This window comes from Nelusetta ayraudi, unplaced genomic scaffold (assembly GCF_046127955.1).
Source record: "Nelusetta ayraudi isolate G7.1 ecotype Tasmania unplaced genomic scaffold, CSIRO-AGI_Nayr_v1 ptg000006l, whole genome shotgun sequence".
NCBI classification, from domain to species: Eukaryota; Metazoa; Chordata; class Actinopteri; order Tetraodontiformes; family Monacanthidae; genus Nelusetta; species Nelusetta ayraudi.
The window spans coordinates 6647501-6672063 of NW_027466056.1; the positions used below are offsets into that span (position 1 = coordinate 6647501).

General features: G+C 46.8%; 1 protein-coding gene and 2 non-coding genes across 3 annotated transcripts in view; 2 read left to right on the forward strand and 1 right to left on the reverse strand.

Annotated features, from left to right (window-relative positions):
* The first annotated feature begins 367 nt into the window (after nucleotides 1-367).
* Nucleotides 368-438, forward strand: trnag-gcc (transfer RNA glycine (anticodon GCC)). Its single transcript has one exon. It is a non-coding gene; the product is annotated as a tRNA-Gly (tRNA).
* Nucleotides 439-508: 70 nt separating this feature from the next.
* trnad-guc (transfer RNA aspartic acid (anticodon GUC)) lies at nucleotides 509-580 on the reverse strand. Its single transcript has one exon. It is a non-coding gene; the product is annotated as a tRNA-Asp (tRNA).
* A 1142-nt stretch (nucleotides 581-1722) lies between these two features.
* Nucleotides 1723-24563, forward strand: part of LOC142882823 (FERM, ARHGEF and pleckstrin domain-containing protein 1-like) — a 41907-nt gene continuing 19066 nt past the window's right edge. Inside the window, exons 1-7 of the mRNA XM_076017506.1 lie at nucleotides 1723-2227; nucleotides 8148-8409; nucleotides 17037-17141; nucleotides 18433-18475; nucleotides 18613-18691; nucleotides 20797-20894; nucleotides 23171-23285. Coding sequence (XP_075873621.1) covers nucleotides 8233-8409; nucleotides 17037-17141; nucleotides 18433-18475; nucleotides 18613-18691; nucleotides 20797-20894; nucleotides 23171-23285 — 617 coding nt within the window. The 5' untranslated portion in view covers nucleotides 1723-2227; nucleotides 8148-8232. The remainder of the gene's footprint in view (nucleotides 2228-8147; nucleotides 8410-17036; nucleotides 17142-18432; nucleotides 18476-18612; nucleotides 18692-20796; nucleotides 20895-23170; nucleotides 23286-24563) is intronic.

Genomic DNA, 24563 nt, shown 5'->3' on the forward strand with positions numbered 1-24563 from the left:
GCACTCTGCCAGTCTCACTCAAGCAAAGGGTGTAACTTGAATATGAGGGAATGGGAACACGTGGTAGATACCTTTTCTTATCTTGGTGACAACAGAAGTTGGGCTTTGAGGTCTTTGTGGAGAAGGGGTCATTGTCGTCAACGACCTCCGAAAGCCATTGTTGGACACTACATAGACCTGGGTGAGTGATAAATGCCTGCGAAGGGTTTAAACGTGTAGTTGTAGTTCTATAATCACCCAGTAGATGGTGGTGTTGGTTCAAACATGGTTCCGCTCCTGGCCACATCCGAAAGCTCTTCCCCTCGCTCCTCGGGATCGGTGTACTTGTCTTAGTTTCCACAACTGTGAATTTTTCTCTAAATTTCAAGCATTGGTGGTTCAGTGGTAGAATTCTCGCCTGCCACGCGGGAGGCCCGGGTTCGATTCCCGGCCAATGCAACAAGACTTTTATTTAAAGCTCTTTTAACGAACTACCTGTTTGGCAGCCATAAAAAAAAAAGATAGACGTCTCCCCGTCGGGGAATTGAACCCCGGTCTCCCGCGTGACAGGCGGGGATACTCACCACTATACTAACGAGGAGATGTGTCGAACTTCTATACCACGTTTTGAATTCTTCTAGTAGGAATCGAGGCTTTCCAACAGCACTACAATTCGCTGTGCCAGTCTCACTATAAAGCAAAGGATGTGACTTAAATATGAGGGACTGGAAATACGTAGATAAGTTTTCTTAACTTGGTGACAAAACAAAAGCAGGTGGGGATAGAGCCCTTTGTGGAGAAGGTTCATTGTGCTTAACGAGCTCCTAAAATACCATTGTTATACTCTGCACAATCTAGAGTGCGTGATAAATGTCTTCCCTTGTGAAGCGTCCCCTTTTCCCTAAAACGATGTGCATTGGTGGTTCAGTGGTAGAATTCTCGCCTGCCACGCGGGAGGCCCGGTTTCGATTATGACGCTTCATTGTGAACAAGGGCTTCGGAAAGACCCGTGTCTTTTACTCTGGACAAGCGGGAGTTGAAAGTAAACGTTTCTGAAAGGTTTAAAGAGTAGTTGTGGTTCTTCAAAGTTTACAGTACATGGCGATGTTGGTTCAAATATGAATAAGCTCCCGTATGGTACAGAGGCGGGCAATTCTGGGACAGGGCCACAATCACTGTTGAAGAGAAATTCACGTATTTTTGCAACACTTTAGGGCAAAAAGCTGTTTCCGGTTGGTATTTTGTGCACATCTAACTGGACACCGGAAGCTTAATATTCGACCTGCATATGTATACAAGTCTACCGCAAACACTCAGGAAGGATATGTCATTCACACAGCTTACTGGAAATATAAAAGTCACCTTTGCATAATTGAAAAAAACACAGGTAGTTCCCAGAAAAGCAATTTTAACCATAAACGCAAGTGATGGCTAACCACTACGGAGGAGGAGGAGTGCCAAAATAAAAAATAAATCTAATACAGAAGTAAATACATTTGTAAACATAAGGCTTCCGTACTTTTACATATAGTTTTTATGAATTATTTTATTTACTGCCCTTTATTTTTTTTTTAAAAAAGATTCTTACTTCCTTACATTTAATTACGGAACTCCTGTGATTCCAATAAACGACCTCTCTCTCCCTTCCCTCTCTTCCTGTCTTTGCGAAGCCACAACGGCGCGCGCTCCCGTGAGGTGTGTGCGCGCGCGTGTGCGTCTCGGGCAGGCTTCTCTCTGATTTTTTTTTTTTTTTTCTCGGCGTGACACCCGGCGGAGGCGGCGCGTCTGAGTTGGTGTGTTTGGCGTGTGCGCGCCGCTCCTCATTGTTCCAGTAGCAGCAGCAGCAGCAGCTCCGGCTTCCCAACCGTCGGTGGCGGCGGTTGGTGCTTGGAGAGGATCAAACGGAGCCCGTTTACGGGAGAAGCGGCTCCTGCTCGCCCGGGGACGTATCTGTGGATCCCGAACCGCCCCCCCCCCCGGTGGTGGTGGTGGTCGGGGGGAAAGAAGGAACCGGGACCGAGGGTGAGGAGGAAATCGTGCGATTCCGGGATTAGTACCGCTTGGTCGTTCTGTACTTCCGGTGTCTTTTCACCAAGAAGCTGGTCGCGACTGTAAGCAGCAGCAGCAGCAGAAGCAGAAGCAGCCTGCTTGGTTTTTTTCCTAATCGGCTGAGCCGCAGGAGGTCCACCGAGATCACCCTCCTCCTCCTCCTCCTCCTCTTCTCCAAGACGTTTTGCCGCGTACAAAGGTCAGGGTTGTTTTTGTTTTTTTGTTTTTTACAGCATTTTTTCCTCACAAAATTCTCTGTTTACTCGCAAAACTGTTTGTCTGTTTGTCTGTCTGTTGTTGTTGTTGTTGTTGTTCACCGGTTCTTCCGGTTCGCGATGGCGTTGCCTTGGCCTACTGACATCCTCACCCCGGCCCCGAGGGATTTACTCCGCTAACCCACATCCCGCGGCTCGCACTGTACCACGCACTGGAACTCTATATGTGCGTGCGTTGATATGTGTGACGAGCAGAAGCCTCGATAAACCCGCCCTTTGCTTTGTTCCCCTTTTAATGGATCATCCCTCTCTCCAGCCAGGGGTTAGGGGTCAAGGGTCACAGCACCTTTATTTTGTCTTGCTAGTTGCCACTTCATTTTTTTTTTTTTTTTTTTTTTTTTTAGCTAAAGGGAGTGTTGGAGGGGCCTTGTTTGCAACTGACATGGCTCTCCGAGTTCAGGATGGAGTTGCGGGGGTTGGTGTTACCTGGGGGGTGATGGGGGCTGGCCACCGTCATCCCGGTCAACTTCTCACCTGAACTAAACCTGCCGTGCTTGGCGGAGATTTACATCGGCGGTAATCCAAGTCAGGCTCGAGGAGTTCCCGCCACGGGGGTTAATTAATTCTCGAACCGAAGGACCTCAAAAATCAGTGTCATTTCTTCATTTGTTCCGAATCCAAGTCTGTGTTGTGTGAGCGTCATCATAGCGCTGCGTTCTAGTGTGTCCTTGCCCTTTCAACAAAAAGGGGGCAGGTCTATGAGGAAGGCCCCTCTTTATAGAACTAGCTAGGACCGGGGTACCAAACTTTGATAGACGTTTGGAGCAAGTACTCCACAATCATGTTTGAATATCAAAACATTAAATAAAAAAATCTTCTGCTACCAAATTCCGATATTCCGGAAAGAAAACCTTAGCTTCTGTGAGCCAATAAAGTTGGGTTTCAGCGATAGACGCGTGAACCAAAGACACTTGTAAACATTTGTTTATGTAAAAATTAGCGTCATGCTAACAACATCTAACTGCTACTTTTTGACTGGTGGGGCCACAATGGGTTCTAAAATGTGACAGAGGGGCCCCGGAGCAGCAGCAGATGGATGGAGTGTTTTGGTGAGACACCTCATGAGAAAAAATATATCATGGGATGTGTAGAAAACATGTTGCTTTAATGTCAATTGAAAATGAACCTAAGCAAATTTGCAACAAAATCAGTGTCTTTGAAGCCCCACAGTGTTTAGCTCTTTATTGAAATGACTCTTATACAAAATTCTATGACTTAACTTACTCGTACAATTTCTTCAAGTTTGGGCAGGATTAAAAAGCTTAACCGGCCACATTTGGCCCCTGGGCCGTAGTTTGCCCATGTCCGGTCTAAAGTGTGGCTCCACTTCATTGAGGTGGATCAAAATAGAGCCAAATGCAGGGTTCAAGGACGTCGCGGCAAAAGGACGGCAGTGAATTCTTCTTTTTGTTGTCGTTCAAAATTCGGCTTTAAACATCTGGTATTGGGGGAAAAAAGTATCGTACCGCAAAACCAAGGTATTGAAATTGTATCGAGACAACGATACCCAGCTGCTGGACCTGGATGGAACTTTGGGAGACGTACACATGTGACATCCTGATACATCCTCCACTTCATTTTAGCGCGTCAAGCCCCTCCACCCCCCCCTGTTTTATAACACTTTAGATATTTTTGGCGCCCCATGTCCGCCGTTGCCCCTTCCCAACCCACCAAGGAGCCAATCAAAGCCTCGTGAGAGCCGCTTTTGAAAAAGAAACCTGGCAAAACGCTGCTGGTTACGCAACCTTCATCTAAATATCCTCACAAAAAGCATTATGCAATGTTTTATTATTGCCCCCCCCACCACCACCGTCCTCGACCCCTGAAACGCATGCATACCGTCCCCGACTGTGTTAGTGTGTGTGTGTGTGTATGTGGTGGTGGTGGTGGTGGTGGTGGGCGGGGGGGTGTTGATCAACCTAAATTACTTCTCAACAATGGGATTAGAAGCAGATTTGTGACCTGTTAATGCTCTGGGAGGAAACATAAAGCCTTCTTTGTAGATTTCTCCCGAGCTTGCTTGCTCGCACAGAGAGAGTTACACACACACACACACACACACACTCCAGCACGCATCCCCATTCCCAGCGCTTGGCTTCCCCCCCGCTCCCTTAACTCTTGGGAAACTCTGTGCAGCAGCAGCGTGGTTCAAAGGCTGGCCGAGAGGCCTCGCCGCCCCAGCGACGTTTGAGGAGCTGGAAGCTCCCACAGTAGCTTCCTTTGTGCCTGTGCGCCGGCCCAAACTCGCTGGCTCGCTCTGTATTCCTCTCTCGCGCAACTCTCTCCCTCTCTTTGCCCCTTCCAAGCCTTCCCCCCCGGTGGAAGCCCCGCTCCCCTCTTCTCTCCTCTTCGGATCTGATGAAACTTCGGCGAGCAGAAGCGTGTCTTAAAAAGTCTTAATGATGGCTGACAGATTTATCCTCAAAGGCAGAGCTCGTGACCCGAGAGTGTGACTCACACAGGTCAGTTCAGGAACTACCTGTTCAGTGTTTCTGTCATATTTTTTTATCTATGTATTAGTGATATTCTGGCCTTGACTGGACTGAGGGAGGGATTGGTAGTGAGAAAGAGAATAGAAAGGGGATGTAAGAAAGAGCAACTGGAAAGTATATCCAAGTACTGTGTCATAAACAGCTATTCATTTGCATCGTTAATTATCCAATACTGAGCTCATTGAAATAATAAACAGATTAACTCATGAAGAAAAAAGATAAATACACACACACACACACAAAAAAAGATAACCATAAATAAGTAAGACAATGAACTGTTGTGTATGTGCACACGAGTGTACAAATGTACGCGTATGTGTGTGAGTCTGCTTGGCTGTGCGAGTGTTTTAATCTGTGCGTCTGTATGTTTGTCTATGCCTGTGTGCATATAAGCTGTTTAAAAAAAAAAAAAAAAAAAGCGGCGCCACGGTGCAGAAAAGCCACCCGCTAATTGACACCTAGTCGCCACCCAGCGGTGGCCTCTCCTTTGAAGAGCCGCCATAAAATAAGGGCCGCTAATTACAGCACAAGTTGTTGTTTTCTTTTGTTGTTGTTGTTTTTTTCTCTCAGAGGAGAGGGAGGGGGAAGCCGGGGGGTGGGGGTGGGGGGTCACTTTTATTGTCGAGTTCCTCTTTCGGGCCGATGAGCCGAGTAGCTGATGCAACACCGCCCTCGCGCTCTCCCGGGAGGAGGAAGTGGCGGGCAACGTGGCCGCGGACGTTATCAGTAACCTAGATTTGGTCGCGAGTTGTCGCCGTCGCCGCCGCCGCTGCCGCTGCCTCGGGTTTCAGCGCGTGACGAGGCGGGCAGGACGGACGACTCTCTTCTATCGCGCTTGATTTTTCCAAAGCCGGAAGAAAAAAAAAAAAGTGCCGGGCTCTGGGAGCGAGGTCGGAGGTCGAGCCGGAGCGCCGCCCACTCGTGGAGCTTTAAATAATGGCTTCCTGCGCGTCTTCCTCTGGCCTCTAAAGCAAACACACTCCATCGGCTGCCCAGCGGCTCTCCAGTGTCAACAGTGAGCCCTTTATTTTTCTTCCTTTGACTCAATTCTCCCATTTCACACCCTTTTTTTCACACGTTTGCTCCCTCGCCGCCTCCCTTTGCTCCAGCTGCGCAGCAATATTGCGTTAAGTTGAAAGGCGCCGAACTCTACTCGAGTTCTTGAGTAAAGTTCTGCTGAACTTTATGTCACTCACTGTTTGTTTCATTTAAACTATTAGTGCGAGTCGTCTCCTAACAGCAAAACGATGTCACGAGGTGCCTTTATTTTTGAATCTTTTCTTCCTTTTTTTTTTCAAAAATATTGAACACAAGAGGAAAGTGGCAAAGCAACCTGGAGGGAACCTGCGGCCGAGGGCCCAGCTGTGGCCGCGATTTTGGTTGGAAACGGTGTGGACTCTGGGGAGGGGGAGGAAGAGGAGGAGGAGGGGGGTGGGGGTGGCTGGAACCTGCTCGACTCGGGCCGACGGGGAAAAAAAAAAAAAAAAAAAAAAAACGCGAGTTGATTTTAGGGTCGTTTTGTTGCAAACCTCAAATTACACGGCAGCTCTCGCGGCGCTTTCCAAGATTTGGCCCCAAAGTAAAGATGTTTTCTCCCTTGTGGAGAGGGTTTTTATTTATTCAGTTAGTTTTATTTTTTTCCCCTCGAGCGGCTCAGCAACCTGCTCCAGGCCCAGATCTAAGCCTGGAAACATTGAAGAGGAGGAGCTTCAGCACTGGGACCAAGAGTTTGATTGAGATGTTCCTGCTGCCCAATTGGTCCGTAAACATGTAGAATGGTCCCTGCTGTTGTGGTTGAGTGAACTCTCAGGGAAAAGATTTGTCTTTTTTTTTTTTTTTTTTTCCCTTCGTTTTTTTAAAAAAAACACTGCGTTCTAAAGTTTGACAGAGAGGGTCGGAGCAGCAGCAGATGGATGGAGTGTTTTGGTGAGGCACCTCATTGGAGGAAAAAATATATATCATGGGATGTGTGGAAAACATGTTGCTTTAATGTCAATTGAAAATGAACCAAAGCAAAGTTGCAGCTAAATCAGCGTCTGTGAAGCCCCACAGTATTCGGCTCTTTATTGAAATGACTCTGAAAACACTGGAAAAAAATGGATGAAATACTATTTTATGACTTGCGGATTTTATAAGCTTACCGGGCCGTAGTTTGTGTCGCCGTTGGTGTTGTCGGTCGACCGACCTTGATCCCGAAAGGTCAACGGGGTCGCTCTGATTTTTGCATTTTTTTTTTTTAAGTAGCAGCTCAGGGGGAAGAAAGAAATCGTATTTTCACGAAAGAAATGAAATGTACGGGAAAGAGCGAGCGGGAGGTTCAGTGGACGCGACGTGTCAGCTCGTCATACCAGCGCTGACTAAAGGGGTCGGCAGGTCGGAGCTCCTCATCGCTCTTCACCACCTCCACGTGCGGCGGTGGGAGACATTCCTCCGCCGTGATGTCACCCGACGTCTGTTTATTGTCTAGGGCAGTGTGTGTGTGTGTGTGTGTGTGTGTGTGTGTGTGTGTGTGTGTGTGTGTGTGTGTGTGTGTGTGTGTGTGTGTGTGTGCGCAGACCGTTATCTCATCCGTGTCAAGTCTGAACCGGCCTCCTCGTCGGCTCCACCTGGAGGAGCCCAGAGGTGGAAAACACCCGTCTGTCTGTTTTTTTTGTTATTTTTGGGAGGGTGTTTGGGGGGGGGGGTTACATGCCCTACTTCACAAGTGTCAAACTCTGGCCTGCGGGCCAAATGTGGCCAGCAGTGTCATTATATTTGTCCCGCGGGGCCAATACAAAATCACTACCAGAGCTGCTAGCCCGCCGCTATTATACAGCGCATCATGCACTCGCTAATGCTACAAACCCCAGAATGCTCTGCTGGCAGTTTGTTGCATCAATCAGGCCAGGACGTTCATTAAAGGACATCATTATGACTGTATTGGTTTATCGTTGTTATCCTATTCTTAAATGTATTATCCGCCCGTGGAAAAAGGTTACTGTTGAAATTTGAATCAGAAGTTGAAATTGGATATTTTTTGCATGTGCGCAATATGAAGTTATTTCTTGCATAGTGTAAAGCTCTGCTTGTTCCACATTCAGTGTTGAAGCCAAACTTGTTTGTGTCCATATAAACATGATGGTTCACTGTTCCATCTGGAGGAAGATTTTAGTTCAATAAACATCAATGTTGTCGTTTGATATTTTGATATGCTTGAGTTTGACACGCCTGCTCTCCCACATCACCAAGACTAATACACACATCTATAAAATGATCACCAGACCCTCTGCGTCCTCTGTTATTCTGACTGTCTTTGAGCCTGAGTGTCAGTTTTAACCTCCACTGGTTTTCTGGGTCTCATTTTTTCCTCCAGACGTGACCCGAGGCACTCGAGGATCTAGAGGCGCCCCAACCCGACCCCACCCCCGACCCCCTCCACCCTCCACCCACCGGTCGCCATGGTGGAGCCGGCCGACAGGTCGTCCACCGCCGGCCAGCGGCTGGGCGCCCCCGACAGCTACGGCGTGTCCACCCTGGAGCCGGGCCTGCAGCCCCCGGGGAGCCAGGCCGCCGGGCGCCAGGTCTCCATCCGGGTCCAGATGTTGGACGACACCCAGGAGGTCTTCGAGATATCAGTGAGCTCAGTTTCCTCTCTTCTTGCCGCCTCAAATGATTTTAGAGGCACCCCCTTATCGTCCGTTTTCACGTTTTAATTTTTGGAACATCGGCACACCCTTGCAAGATCGATCATTAAAAGAAGCTGCTAGGTCAAGTGTGGGCAAACTACGGCCCGGGGGCCACGTGCGGCTCGTGGCGCTTTTTAATCATGCGTGCCGAACTTGAAGAAATGACAGCCAGTAAGTCATTAAATAGCTGTATTTCATCCATTTTGTCAGTGTTTTAAGAGTCATTTCGATGGAGAGATAAATACGTTGAGGTTTCAAAGATTTTTGTAATGCTTTTGTTCATTTTTCAAATGACATTAAAGCAGCATGTTTGCTAGTTGTCGTCGTCGCGGCTTTGGGCCAAACCAACGGACGGCCAAAGTGCGAATGAAGGGAGTGAGACCCGAGGCTGAAGCTAACGGCTAACAGCCCCGTATGGCTACATTGTTTCCCCCGCGCGGACCGTCGTTCTATTGCCACATGTTCCATTTAGTGCGGCGGTATGTTGGCAGCTGCGCGCCAGCAAACCACCGGCGCACTTCTGGCAAATAGACGTTTGAAGAGGATGAAGTCGTTGGTCCTTTTCTACAGCGCAGCGTGCATCGCATCCATAAATCATCTGCACGCTCACGTGCACACACACACACACACACACACACACACACACACACACACACATGCACTTAGGACATCTTCATTATTAATGCTGCGCTCACCGTAGTGGAGCGTGGCGCCTGGAATCCTGAATAATTGAGGCTACGACGGTGGTGTGGGGGAGGGTGCAGTGCATCCTGGGAGATGGAGGTTCCTCTCGTAGCGATGTTGTGAATGGAAGGGAAGAAGCATTCATAGAACTCCCTGCTTAGGCACCTCCCGTGCCGCGTGTCCAGCGCCAGGCGCCGTTTGTTTCGCAAATTCAAGACGTCGCCGGGGACGTTTGTGAGTGGCGCTAACCGTCGCTATTAGCTCCCATTTGTCATATGTTTTTGTTGTGTTTTTTTTTTTTTTTTCTGAATCGTTTCCCGTGAATAGAGCGACGCTCTGGGATAGTTCAGGAGCCCCAACCCTGGGCTTTTTTTTTTAAGGAAACCGGGCTTCTGGTGGCAGCTAACTGGGAGCAAGCCCTGCACTCTATATATCTATATCTATATCTATAGATCTGTTCCAAGGGCAGGAAATTACCTTTACTGTACTGTGAGTATACACTTTTACTAATGTGTTTATGGGCAGTATATTAAGCTTTTACCAACATACAATTCAAAATCAAACCAAATTTTACACACTGGCCCTTTAATGCCGAATTCTCGACTGGAGAAGTGCTTCTCATTGCGCGAATGACCGAGATTTGCCAAGACATCCGTCGGCAGCAAAGCATCAATTCGCTTTCATCTGCCTTAATTTTTTCCCCCTCGACTACTACTGCTACTACTACTACTACTGCTACTGCTTGACCTTAATCCCCTCCCGGCGTGTCTCGTCCAGCGAGAGGGTCAATCTCGATGTGCGCAATCTGGCGAAGCAGTGTCACGCGCCTTGATTGCATCGCGAGCCGCCGTGTTTCCATGACCCCCTGCAGCCCCACGGTGCTTAGTTGCTTAGTGTGTGTGTCTCTGTGTGTCTGTGTGTCTGTGTGTGTGTGTGTGTGTGTGTGTGTGTGTGTGTGTGTGTGTGTGTGTGTGTGTGTGAAAGCTAACTTTGCGAGGAGCGGGAGCAGCAGGCGGGATTAGGGCGATTGAATCGCCCGGCAACTGGGATTGATGGAGCGGATGTGATAGCAAATTAGCAACACAAGAAATAACGTCAAAGCCAGTAAATCATTGGAGGGCCGAGGAGGTCGGGGGGGGGGGGGGGGGGGGGGCGGGGGAGTGGTGTCTGTTGTGGGTGTGGGGCTTATTGATCCATGGCCTTAACGCAGGGGTCACCAGCCTTATTTAACCCCCGGGAGCTACTTCATGGGTACGAAGTCATCGGAGGGGGGGCAACCAGTTTGCTAGACTCTCCTGAAATAACGCTGTTTTCTCAGTTAGCCTTGAGTTATGTATCGTTATTAACGATACTCATCGACGTCAAGACGCTGATCAAGTTCACGATGTCCAGCGTCAACAAGGTCGAATACAGGAAACATTCGACACTTTCTCTCTATCGATCTCAGCAATTTTGAAATGTTTCGGCCGCTTCAACAGCGGTTCACAGGGAAAAGGTCCCATTGTCGCCGTTTGCCCTTGACGAACCCTTTCAACCAATCGCGAACTTTGCTGCACACGTCCCCCACGTTGGAATTGAAACGCACTTTTTGAATTGTTTGATTTCAACCCCGGTGATGGGTGGTCAGCACGGCAGCTTTTCTGACCCGTAGTGTCTGTTGCCAGTGTGCTGAGACACATGCAGGTTTCTCTCACAGCTGTGAAAATGAACTCTTACTCCCATTCACTCTGAGAATGATGAGTTTTACTCCTTTTTTTTGTTATTTTGGGCTTAGCAGCTCTGTATCTTTGAGCCTTTGAGCTCAAATTGTTTCACCTAAACTTCTGGTCCATATTTCACCATCCACTTCATGGATGGTGAAATATGTTTTTTTTTTTTTTACACACAATTTTTTTTCCAGATGTTGTCATTTGTATAAATGCAAGTGTGATTACAGAAGAATAGCAACAGAACGTATTTAGATTTTAGACACACACTGGAAAAGTGTTTTCTCTGTGTCGCGCCCGCCGCTAAACAAGATCCCCAAGCTTCAAAAACACAGGAAATGACTCCTGTCCACGTTTGTTTCAGCCTGCGTGGAGCCAGGCAGCAGCCCCAAAGCTGTTTTATTTACCAGACCGCCGTCCCGTCTGAAGCGTCGCAACAAAAAGCTGCTTTTTCCTCTCCTCTGGATTTGCCGACGTCCTGAGCTGAACCCAGAGGAGTTTGAAGCGTGCGTGCCGCGACCTGCCGCTGCACCTCTGCAATATCATCCAGTGATGATTGGCTGGAGTTGAAATGCCGGGGTGCTTTCTATTCTTCCTCTTTCCTCCCCCCCACCCCCCAATCAAAATCATTCCGCGCCGTCTTACGTAACTTTTTTTTTTGGGAGTTGGAGAGACGCGACACAAAAGAGGAGCTGCGTTACGCAACGATTTTTTTTTTTTTTGGGCGTCCGCGCTGCCATTCCTGTGGTCGGAGAGCCTCGAGAAATAAAAGAGAGAGAGAGAGGGAGAGAGACAGGAAGAGAGAGAGAGACGGAGGGAGAGAGAGACAGCTGCTCCAACTGGATTCGACCCTTTTAAGTTTGACCCCGATGAATTTGAGTGAGTGAATGTACAAACATGACAAGGCTTCCTCACTGCTAGTAGAAAATTATTCTGTCATTTAACGTAATCTAGAAAGGAAATTAAAAGACGCAAAATGAATGAAACACAGAAAAGAAAAAAGTGACCTCATTGAAAAGGAGTGACCAGAAGCATCACTTGTGCGCTCTCACCCCCTTTCTCTAAATATAAATAAAGGATATACTGTATGTATATATATGTTAATGTATGCATCTATATATACACTAGCAGTCAAAAGTTTGCACACACCTGTTTCTTCTTTATCTTCACTACTTTCTACACTGTAGATTCCAAAGACATCAAATATATGAGCAAGATATGTGGATACCTGATGAGTGCCTAAATATGTTATGCTCTATATATTTTATATGAAGGGTGGCTATTCTAGACCATCTCAAATATGAAACCTTTTGGAGTTATTTCCCACTTCTTTGTTTACGTAATAAATATTCCACATGTGTTCATTCATAGTTTTGATGCCTGACAATCTACAATGTACACAGTCATGAAAATGAAACTTAAATTAAATCATCTGTGTGTGTGTGTGTGTGTGTGTGTGTACGTGTACATGTGTACACACACATACCTACATCTGCACAAGCATACGTACAAGAGCATCTACCTACATTTTCCTATGCAGTCTATATATATTTACACATGCACATACACGCATACGTATATCGATTGCGTGTATGTGCATGATTGCGAATGGGAACGGACCCTTTGTTTTGTTTTTTTGGCAGGTGTGTCGGCCGATGCACAGGTTACGCGTGTACACGTTGCTGCCACAGTTTGGCTGCGACTCCCTCTGGTGAACTGTGTGTGAACCTCGTGCGCTCCAGCGCACGTGATTGATTTCACCTCGCGACGTTTGAAGCACTTTGAACTTTGAAAAGTCGGGAAAAGTCTCGTTGGGAGACGCCGAGTGACTTTTTCCCAGTTGGTGGCGTTTGTGACGGAACGTGACAAAATGTATTTGCCAAAAATCAAAAGAAGAAAATAGTTTGACCACACACACACACACACACACACACACACACACACACACACACACACACACACACACACACTAGCCGCAAACTTTCTTTCGGAGGCATCTCTCTTTTGCTGCCCCGTTTTTTACGAGAGTTTTGTGGTTTTGGCGGCGGCGGGGCAGGCGGGGGGGGCGTGCACGGCCACGTGGAAGCGTTTAGACGCGGCCGGTTCAAAGACGGTGGAGGTGGGGGAGGGGATGGGGGTTTGAGGCTGCCCGCGAGCTGTGGAAGCAGGGAGGGCAGGCGGACGGAGAGAGTTGGCGACTTTACTCCTTCCCCTCCACAGAGGACGAGGCCTCGAGAGGTCAGGGGTCAGGGTCTCATTCGGGAGGGCCGCCGAAGCCATCGGCAGAGAGAGAGAGAGAGAGAGAGAGAGAGAGAGAGAGAGAGAGACAGAGAGAGAGAGAGAGAGAGAGAGAGAGAGAGACAGAGAGAGAGAGAGAGAGAGAGAGAGAGAGAGAGACCGTGCGGGGAAAAAAAAAAAAAAAACAGGTAAATACGGGACTGGTGTCGCATTCCTGGGCGGGTTTTTCTCACACACACGCACTCACTCTCACACACGCACACACACACGCACAGCGGGGCAGGGACACAGGCGAGAATTCCACCCGAGGCTCCCGCTGACTGCCACAAACAAGCTGCTGCGTCGTGTTGCGACGCCTTTTGAACAGGCACGCACACACACACACACACACACACACACTGCTATCAACTGATATTGTGTCGCCATTTCCCACGATGCTTTGCACAGTCTGCAGGTATTTTGTGCGTGCGCGTGTGCGTTTCTGAGGAAGTGGCTTTGACGTCTTGGCAGAAGGTTAATCGGGTTTAACCTTAAATCCCGGCGATTGGAGGGGCGTTCGAGGCAGAGAGCAAGCCCCGCCCCCTTCCCTCCCCGTCTCCCCTCCTCCTCCTGCTTGGTCACTATCGCTATCACTCTTTTTTTCATTCTGTCGCCGTTCTTTTTTTCTGCTGGAGGGGGGAGCTCCACCTCCCCCGCACCCGACCCAACCCTCCTGTGGCAGAGCTCTTATCAACCAGTCCAGCTTCCATCCCCCTCTCCACGTGTCTGACGAGCCTTGAACGCATCACAGTTTAGTTTAGTTTTGGTTTTCATCTACGTGAGCATGAAAACCAAACTAAGTTTAGTTTAGAGTTTAGTTTAGTTAAACTAAACTCAGTGATAGCCTATAATATACACTTTAAAACAACAGAAGGAAAAAAAAAAAGTCAAAATCACAACTTGACTGAAAGAGACTAGGCTAATTTAATTTCATTTAGTTTTTCGTTTGGCGAGCACGATCGCTGGGTGCTACAAGGTTCTCACTCACTGACTCACTCACTCACTCACTGGAAACCGAGCTGAGCCGCACGCCTACTTCGGAGGCCGTGAGTCACCGGGAAACTCAACAGAAAGTGGACGTGGTAATGGTGGGTTTCTATTTTTTGTTTGCTCATACGGGAGCACAACTAGTCTTTTTTTTATTTTTATTTTTTTTATTATCACCATCAGAGCCGCGATTGGGTGTCATTGGTGAGACCCCAGAAGCCCCCCCCCCCCCTTCAGGTCCAGAACTATTTTAAACCCGGAAAAAAAAAAATTCTTGGAAATTGCGATGCGCACATTTTATTTTATTTTATTTTCTTTGAAGCAGAATCAGCCGACTGACAGACAGCTGGTAGTTAGGGCCAACTTGTAAGTCTTGCCCTCTAATCATCTGGCCGGGCTGGGTCGGGCCGGGCCGGGTCAGTGGTGGTGTCGGTGTGTGGTCCGAGAGGCCCCGCCCACCAGGACCACAGCAGCTGCAGCTGCGAGGAAACGGTCTGGAGCGCTGAGTCGACGTCTGGTCGCCCTTGAGAGCCTGAACGCACCTCAGAATAGTTATATTGATATTTAGCATAGGGATGCGCCGTCAGCGGTATCGGTACCAATACTGGAGTTGAGTACTCGGACAATACGTGCCGATACCACGACACCGATACCAGTTGTATATGATCGGGTATTGGGACAGATACCCGGTGTCGGTTGAGTACTCGACTGGTACTCGTGCGACACCGATACCAGTTACCGGCTGTATATGTAGGCATATGTCAATTTTGTTGGGTTTGTACTGCAGTGAAACTTGTGACAGTCGCCCCATGTTGTAGAAAAACATGGTGCCAAATGTAAAACACAAAATCTCCCAGTAACTCCATAGTGCGTGACGGCCTCGTGAAGTCCTCAGTATCGCTGAGAACTGAAGTGTGAGTTTGCGTTCGTGAGGACGCAGCTCCTTTCCAATCGTAATTGAGACTTTGGGCAGGTTTGATTCCTGAGGTAGAATCTAGGTCGCATAAGGCGCGCACGCACGCGCGCACACACGCACACACGCACACACACCCCTCTATTATTATAAAGGCTGCTGATATTTAAAGGCCTCGCCTCCCATCTCAGCGTTCCACTGTCTTGCGTTACTCGAGTGTGATACTGGATACAGCACACACACACACACACACACACACACACCACACTGTTGCCATCAGAGACGCGCTTCGGGCCAATTTATTAAGGGAAATTGCAGCTGACCTCTGACCCCTGGGCTGTTGTTTGGCCCCTGATCTCATTAACACCTTCCTGCTTTTCACCTGCTTCTGTTGCAAACTTATCCCCCTTTTAAAAAAAAAAAGGGGGGCGGGGGGGGGCTAAGTTACTGTAAGAGCATCTTCAACTCAAAATTAGGGATTACCAATCAATGCCAGATCCTGCAGTTCTCCGGCTTCCTCCTCGGCCCCTCCTGACCTGTTTTCTAAAACCTGCCATTAATCACCTGGGCGCTGGCCAACCCTCCCCCCCCCCCCGCACTGAAAAGCTCAACCGGGCCCGCATTTGGCCCTCGGACCATAGTTTGACCATGCCTGGGTTACGCGCACAATCAGATTTGGTCGTACTGTCCGTTTAATAATGGGGGATGTTGTTCTGTCTGTCAGTGAGAGAGAGAGAGAGTGTGTGTGTGTGTGTGTGTGTTTCCACACAGAAGCAGATGGACGTTTGCAAACACACACACACGGCGGCCAGATGGTGACGGACTTTGGCTCACACCTCGGCGCTCTGATTCCCCCTTACACACACACACACACACACACACACACACACACACACGTTAATCCTCCGTCAATTTTTCTAGAAGCAGGTTGACTTGAAGCGTGACCTCCGGTGATCCTGGGAAAAATACAAACTCTCTTCAGCAGGAAGTCGCATTGGAGAATCTTACACACACACACGCAGGAGGGGGAGGGGGGGGGGGGTGTTTGGTCTTCAAGTGAAGCGTGAAACTCTGACGCGCCGATCAAACCGCACTCATTGCGCTCCTGCGCTTGTTTGTGCCTGTCAAACCAAAGGAATGCGAGAGAACTCTCTCTCTCTCTCTCTCTCTCTCTCTCTCTCTCTCTCTCTCTCTCTCTCCCTCTCTCTCTCGCTCTCCCCCTCTCCTTTCGTTTTTCTTTTCTTTTTCTTTCTAGAACTGCAAATTAGTATAAAACACAGAGAGTCGAGCTGCTGGAGCCGCCGCTGTCGCCTCCTCAGTCTCAATTTCATTCCAAGCTAATTCGAGGCTTCGGCTCCATGTCTGTTTTTAGAAATGCCTAAAGTGTTTCTTTATTGTGCAGCAGCAGCAGCAGCAGTAGCAGTAGCAGCAGCAGCAGCAGCAGCAGCAGCAGTAGCAGCAGTAGCAGCAGTTACGGCTAATGTAATGGTCCCAGATTTAGACCAAATAAAGTTCCCTCACGCCAACAGAACCAGGCTTTTATTTTGTAACGCCCTTCATTCGGCATCACTGAGTGCCGGCCTGCTCCTTCCTTCCCTCCCCGCCGGGCCGGCCGGCACTCCCGGCTGAGCCTTGGCCTCCAGCTGGTCATTACAGTGCGACCTGGTGCTGGAAGACATCACGTCGGGGGGGAGGGGAGGTCGGCTGTTTTGTTAAGCCTGATTGTTTGATGTTTGATGTTCATTTTCACCTTTCAAAAAACAGAAAGAAAAGATTCTAATCTGGTTCTTTCACTTTTGCCTCCACTTCCTCTTCCTCCTCCTCCACATCTCCCTCCCCTCCTGCTCCTCTTCCTCCTTCGTCTTCCTCCTCCTCTACCGCTTCTACCTCCTTTTTCTCCTCCACCACCCCCTCCTGTTCCTCCTCCTTCTCCTTCTCTTCCTCCTCCTCCCACTCTTACCTCCTCTTCCTCTACCTCCCCCTGCTCCTCTTCCTCCTCCTCCTTACAGCAACGCTCCCTGGGGAAGGAGCTCTTTGACCAGGCGTGCGTCCACCTCAACCTGACGGAGGGCGACTACTTCGGCCTGGAGTTCACCAACCACCGCAAGATGACGGTAGGAGAGAAACATCACCACGGCAGCATTTCCCGTCTGTCGGAATGCCTGGCCAAAGCCGCCCTGCAGCCCTGGAATTCCGCCTTCGGGGGGGCAGCGTGATTTTTAAATGACACGCGAGGCCCCGAACAGATGTCGAGATGTTTTTTTTTTTCATTTCATAATTTATTGTCTGTGTCGCCACGAGACAAGACGAGGCTGTTTTCATCTTTTCCTGCCCTGAGGGCGGGCTTCGGAATTCGGAATTCGGAATTCCGACAAATTATGTGCATAGAAACGTAGACACACACACACACACGCACACACGCACACACGCACACACACACACGCACACACACACACACACACACCAAAAAAAGCATCCAACGGAAAAAAACGCAATCAGGTGGATACCAGAGGTGGAAAAAGTATTCACCGTATGTAGTAAAAGTAAGTAAGTAAAAGTACGAATACTCGTGTGAAAAAAATACTGAAAGTGAAAGTACTGAACTGACCAGGAGCTTCTGGATCATTTTAACAGCTATAGTTCTAATTTTTCTTTTTCAACTGCAGCACAACCAAACTGTAATCCGTCATAATTCTGACCAATGAGCCGTTATTGGATGTTTACACTTTTAATAACCAACGTCATTTTCCACATGTGTATTTTTCTCTGTGCTGAAAATGTACTTAACAGTGAACCCAAAGTCGAGGTATTCTAAAGTAATCTCCTTTTAAAATAAGATCCACTTTTATATTTAACACAAGCAGCAACTGTAATAATAAAATTGCTTTTAAGAGAAATTATTTCTATTTTTGATATTTAATCACTTTTAAACACAAAAGTAACAAGCATATTTTACAGATATTTGTGTACAAATGTAGAAAAAGAAACATTTAAAACATAATACTTAAATACAGTAACAAAGTGTTTGTTCTTAGTTACTTCCCACCCATGGAAGACTCACATCTCCATCAGCACACTGCACCTGTACAAAGTACTGTATCCACTGTATCCACTTACATTGAACTACACACCAGCGTAGTTTAAATACTGTAGCTCAACTTCAAGCAGCAACAACAACTATAAATAAGTGAGTTTATACATTTGAAACGCCTTTTAAACACACACAAGTTACAAGCATGTCTTTCCAATAGAAGTAGCAGAAAGTACAGATATTTATGGACAAATGTAGGCAGTAAAAATCATCAGAAAAATAAATACTGAAGTAAAGTGCAAATACCTAAAAAATCTAACTTATACTGTAACTAACTCCTAACTAGTATTTGTACTTCGTTGCTCCCCCTGTAGGTGTGGCTGGACCTGCTGAAGCCGACCCTGAAGCAGATCAGACGTAAGTAGAGCTGTTCTGGGTGGAATCGGCCCATTAAGAAAAAACATGGCGAGCCGAGCCGCTATTTAAAACATCGGCACTTCCTGTTTAAGTCTCTCCCTCCCTCCGTCTCCCTCACTCTCTCTCTCCCTCCGCAGGGCCCAAGAACACCATCCTCCGCTTCGTGGTCAAGTTCTTCCCTCCCGACCACACGCAGCTGATGGAGGAGCTGACTCGGTAGGTCTCGCGCACGGCGGCGGGACGCATTTAGCGCCGTAATGAACACGTTGGCTTCCAGTGGGGGCCGGATGTCAACGTCATCCAACATCTCGCCGCTGGATTCCTTCTGTTTAGTCTGGCAGCCTGAAGGAGGCGGCAACCTGCTGCCACACATTTCACAGTTTTTGTTTTTATTGCATCTGTACGTACAGACAGACAGACAGACAGACAGACAGATAGACAGATATACCCACACGCTTGCAGTACTTGTGTGAACCACACGAGGGAGCCTTATATATGTATAGATACATGTACATATACAGAGTCAGCAAAATAACATATATATATACACATCAGAACATACATACATCAGAAAAATATAAATATTTGTATGAGTACTTCTATACATATAGAGACTAGATACATATATACATACATACATACATACACTTGTATATGTGCATTTATATATAGACATATGTACTCATAAATATGTGTGTGTACATACATATATACACACACATATATGTGTATATATGTATATGTATGAATTTACATATATATATAGTGTATATATGCATATATGTGTGTGTATATATATGTATATGTATGTATTTACATGTATATTATATGTAGTATATAGTATATTATAGTATAGTGAAGGGGGGGCTGTTCCTGGCTCCGCCTACTTCCCAACACTTTCCCGTTTTTGATTTTAACTGCGGCACGTCAGCAAAAATACACATCCGAGACTTGACGCGATGATGGCCCTTGTGTTTTTCCTTTTGCTCATCAAGCTTTTTATCCCACGCTGCAGACGCTCCTTGTGGAGTCGCCCTGTGCTTTCAAGTAGGAGGTTTAATTAGAGGCATGAGATCAAACCCTGCATTTGGATTTCAAGTTCCACATGTGCTTATTTATTTATTCTCTCAAATTTCCAATGAAACGTCTCTTTTTTAAAGGTCCCTCACATTTTTGTTTGCTTTCATCCTTTCTCATCGTTTTTTCATCTCTGACTCCCTGCATGATTTAAAAAAAAAATATATATATATGTATATGTGTATATATGTATATGTGTATATGTAAATATATATATATATATATATATATATATATATATATATATATATGTATATATATATATATATATATGTATATATATATATATATGTATATATGTATATGTATATATATATATATATATACATATATATGTGACATTGACATCACTTTTTTAAAAGGTCTTTTAAAAGCCACCTCCTGCTAACGCAAGGAGCTGATTGGCTACTCAAGTTGGATTTGGACACGTTCAGACTTTTGAGTTTCTGTTTGCATTTTTCATTTCTGGGGTTGTGGTGGGTGGGAACCGCTCCAGCCCCCCCTGCTGTTTATTCCACAGAACTCGACTGGGACACAGGAAGTGCACGCACATCCTTTTGGCTCTCGCCTCCTCCTCCTCCTCCTCCTCCTCTGTTTGTCTCCCACTGTGTTTCTTTGTTGACGTCGCTTCCTGCGCTGAATAGGCAGCAGCCAACATGGCGAGTGGACAGATGGTTGGAAAGAACTTGAGATGATGACGATGACGATGATGAACATTTCAATGACATTTCAATGAAATATCCGGCAGCTTGTCGCCCCAGCTGATCCCAGCTGCCACGAGTATATCGGCAGTGTTGATTATTTATCCACTACCAGTCAAAAGTTTGGACACACCTGTTCCTTCTTTATCTTTGCTACTTTCTACACTGTCGATAAACACTGAAGACATCAAATATATGACCAAGATATGTGGATTAATGTGACAAAAGAAAGAAAATGTTAAATACCTAAATATTTTATATCATATATATGTGTTATATGAGGGGTGGCTGTTGTACTTTATCTTAACTATAAAACTTGTGTCCAAACTTTTGACTGGTAGTGTATCTTGATGACATCTTATTATTTTTTTCAGTAATACCTAAACAATACTCGATGCTAAAGCTTGTTAGCTTAGCCGTAAAGCTAACGGCGTGGCTCCGTCGACACTCGGAGAGGAAAGCTGCTCTCTGGCACCGTCAATTAACCAGGCGCTGACTGCGACGCTGTTTGACTGCCTGTGTTTCTTTTCTCCGCCACCGCAGCTACCTGTTTGCCCTGCAGATCAAACACGACCTGGCCTGCGGTCGTCTCATCTGCAACGACACCAGCGCCGCGCTCATGGTCTCTCACATCATCCAGTGTAAGTCCCTGCACCCAACGTGCACACACACACATACACTCACTCACACACTAAAATTTACGAAGTTTAGTAGTCCTGTTACGGAAGCGCATTGCTGCCACCCTAGAAAAAAGTGATACTTTCACGTTATAACGTGAAAATTATCACGTTTTAACGTGAAAGTATCACGTGAAACTCTCGTTTTAACGTAAAAAATTTCATAATTTTCGCGTTTTTACGTGATAATGTTCACATGATTTCATAATGAATCTAAACTAAATGGAGTGAGGCAAACGGAGGCACCATTGTCTCTGAGTTGATTAAACTGTATTTTAAACTTGTTGGAGGGGCATGGTGAGATCTTCAACATATTAAGCACCATCGATGAAATTAACATAAGTTTGCGTACTTTGAGGAGGATTTTGAGATGCATGTGTTGTAACTCGCAGCTTGTCCATAGTTGGAGGGAAATACTTGATACCGTTTCTTTCTTTAATAACTTTTCTTTATTATATACATCACATGAAAACTTTTTCTAGGGTGGCAGCAATATGCTTCCGTATCCTGTAGCTTTTTAAAACACGATTTTTCGGAAAACCAATCCGCTCCTTAATTGACGGCATAGGAAACCTAAACGATCATTTTTTTTGTGCGCGTGAGAGTAGCAGCAGATGGATGTTGGTGTTTTGGTGACCAACCTCATCGTAGAGGAAAACGTATATCATGGGATATGTAGCAAACACGTGTTTTCATGACAATGAACAAAATAAAGTACATCTATTTTATTAATTCCTTGCTATTAATCTAATTTCTTCATGTTCAGGCCGCATATGGCCCTCGGGCCGTAGTTTGCCCGTGTACGCGCTCGGCGACTTGAAAGATATGACACAAAACAATACAGAATGATGTATGATCCGATACAGTGTGTCACAAACTGATCTTAAATGACGCAAAACAATCTGGCACAGTGCGATACTGGCGGCCTTTGTCCGTCCGACACCCCCTGAAAACGACAGTCAGCGCGCTGACACTCAGAGACGTCGGCGTGGATCCACATCCAACGTTCATATCTGCTCCGTCGGCGGCGGCTGAGCCAGACTCAGCTTCGACTCAAACGATTGTCTGCACGTTTTTCAGCCCCGTCGCGTCCTTTGCGAACGGCTGCAGTTGTAAGAGGAAGATAAATAAGAGGCGTAGAGGAAGAGAAAATAGCTGCCCTTCCTGTTCGGAAGGCCATAAATCAAGGCCGCAGATGACAGATACTCCCTGCGGGGTGAATTTCTCAGCAGTGCTTAGTTCCCCCCGTCACTTGATAGGAAGCCGCTGGCTTTCAGCGCACGATTCACACTCGCTTCACATGAGAGAAAATATATATCGTTTTGGATGTGAGACGTATTGATGCGTGTCAGCAGCACACCAGGGCTCGGGTTCCTTGGCAACCGGCACCAGGCGCCTGAAGGCCTCCCGGACATGAGGGGCCTGTTGTTGCAGTTGTGGGACGGAAGGGAGGCCGTGGCTGGCGAAGCAGCTTCAGAGCTTTGGAGGATTTAGTTTCTTCCAGCGACATGTTTTCACACCGTATATGATTCAAATTTTGAATGTATGCACTACCATTTAGAAGTTTTGGGGTCACTGACTCGTTGAACTCCATTCTAAGCAGCTCCTTGACATAATCTACTGGGACGCTCTAAGAACTTTACTGGTGCTGGAAAATCACGTGGATTTGACAGTTGTTCGCTTGAGCGTCTAACTGGTTGTGATTTTAGAAAATGAATATCAAGTGTGTGTTATACCGCCGTTTAATGCTTGACAAAAGAGAAAAAGGCACAAAAAACATGCTTCCATACAGTTTTTTTTTTTTTTTTTTTTTCAGCAAACGCTGACGGTGATTTTAATGCTTTATAACTGCTAAAAAATGTGAACATTTCTTAGTGGTATTGTAATCACAGTTGTGTGTGCTAAACCATAAATGAGTGAGCAAAGTATCGTTTTAAAGCTGCTTACTGTTTGTGCGTTCACACAGAATTTTGCACACATGGAATTCCTTCAATCACTTTTAAGTAGACATCAGGAAATGGTTTTCATTAAACACTTAAATGTTCCCCAAACTTGTTTCGCACATCTTGATTTTCACGTACTGATAATGATCGCCCAGCGTTCAAGATCGTTATTATTTCGTAAAACTGGTTGTAATGGAGTTCAATGAGTCAGTGGCTGCAACACACACACACACACACACACACACTGATATACTTGTATTAAATTCCTCCCTCTTCCTCTTCCTCTTCCTGCTTCAGCCGAGATCGGGGACTTTGACGAGACCCAGAGCTGGCAGCACCTCCTGCACAACAAGTACCTGCCGGACCAGGACGACATCAGAGACAAGATCACCGAGTGCCACCGCAAGCACGTGTGAGTTTCAACACCCATTGAAACGCAGTGGCCCTGCTAGCTGGTGTCCTAGCTGTAGCCTCGGCTAAGGGCCCCCGACTGATGGGAGACTCCCAGCTTTTAGACCTGCAGCAGCGGGGCCAGATTTTGCCTCCCCAAAGTCACTTTCAGGCGCGATGAGCGAGGGATGAGACGCTGATACACATCGAGCGTAAACGGATGGGCTTGAGGGAACGCTAGGCGCTTAGCGCTGTTTACCTGAACGCAGCTTGTCCGGATCGTCCGTTTGCTTACAAAACGGGGGATCTCGTTTTTGTTTTTTTTGCGCGGAGGTCACGTGACCTGCTGGAGGTGTTGGCTTTCTTTTCCAGTAAAGCATGTGTGCGCACACACACACACACACACACACACACACACACACACACACACTGGCACACTGGGGCCGTGCGCACTCAGACAGATATCCATCTGTTTATGAGCAAACACACACCCACTGAAGATTAGACCCCGCCCAGGAGTCCCTCAGCCCACTCAGATGTTTATCCATGAAACCAGAACGGCCGACTAGCAAACACACAGACACACACACACACACTTTTAATCTCCCTTTCAAGGCAACCACCTCCAAACAAATTCGGTCCTCTGCGTTTTTCTTCCCCACCGATGTTTGCAAGCACAAATTTTGCGCTCCCTCCTTCCTCCTCTGACCGCAGGACCAAACCACAGCCCCCCTCACCGCCACCGCCGCCTCCTTATCGCCACTATTCTTTCCTCTCCCCTCTCCACACCCCAGCGCCGGGGGGAAGGAAGTGGCCAATTGAGCCGCTCGTACAGGAAACAGGAAGCTCCTTTGAAACGTGCGACTGCTGTGGCAGAAACAGAGATGCCTTTGCTTTAAGGTCCCGGGTTGAATCACGGCGTCGATACCAGACCGGATACTGTGGCCTTCGATAACGTCGCAAAAGGGAATTCTACGACATGATGCGAAGCAATGCGAAGCAATACGATGTGATGCGTTATGATACGATATGATACAATACAAAATTATACCGTATGTTTAAAAAAACGATACAATATGATACGATACAATACAATACAAAATTATATGATGCGATACAACACATAACTATACAATATGTACAATATGATACTAGATGAAATGATACGTTACAGTACAATATGATAGGATACCAAGCGATACAATATGATATGACACGACCCAAAACAAAATGATACGAAAAAGTGCGATGAGATACCTTACGATATCACATAATACAGTACAATACAAAACTATTCGAT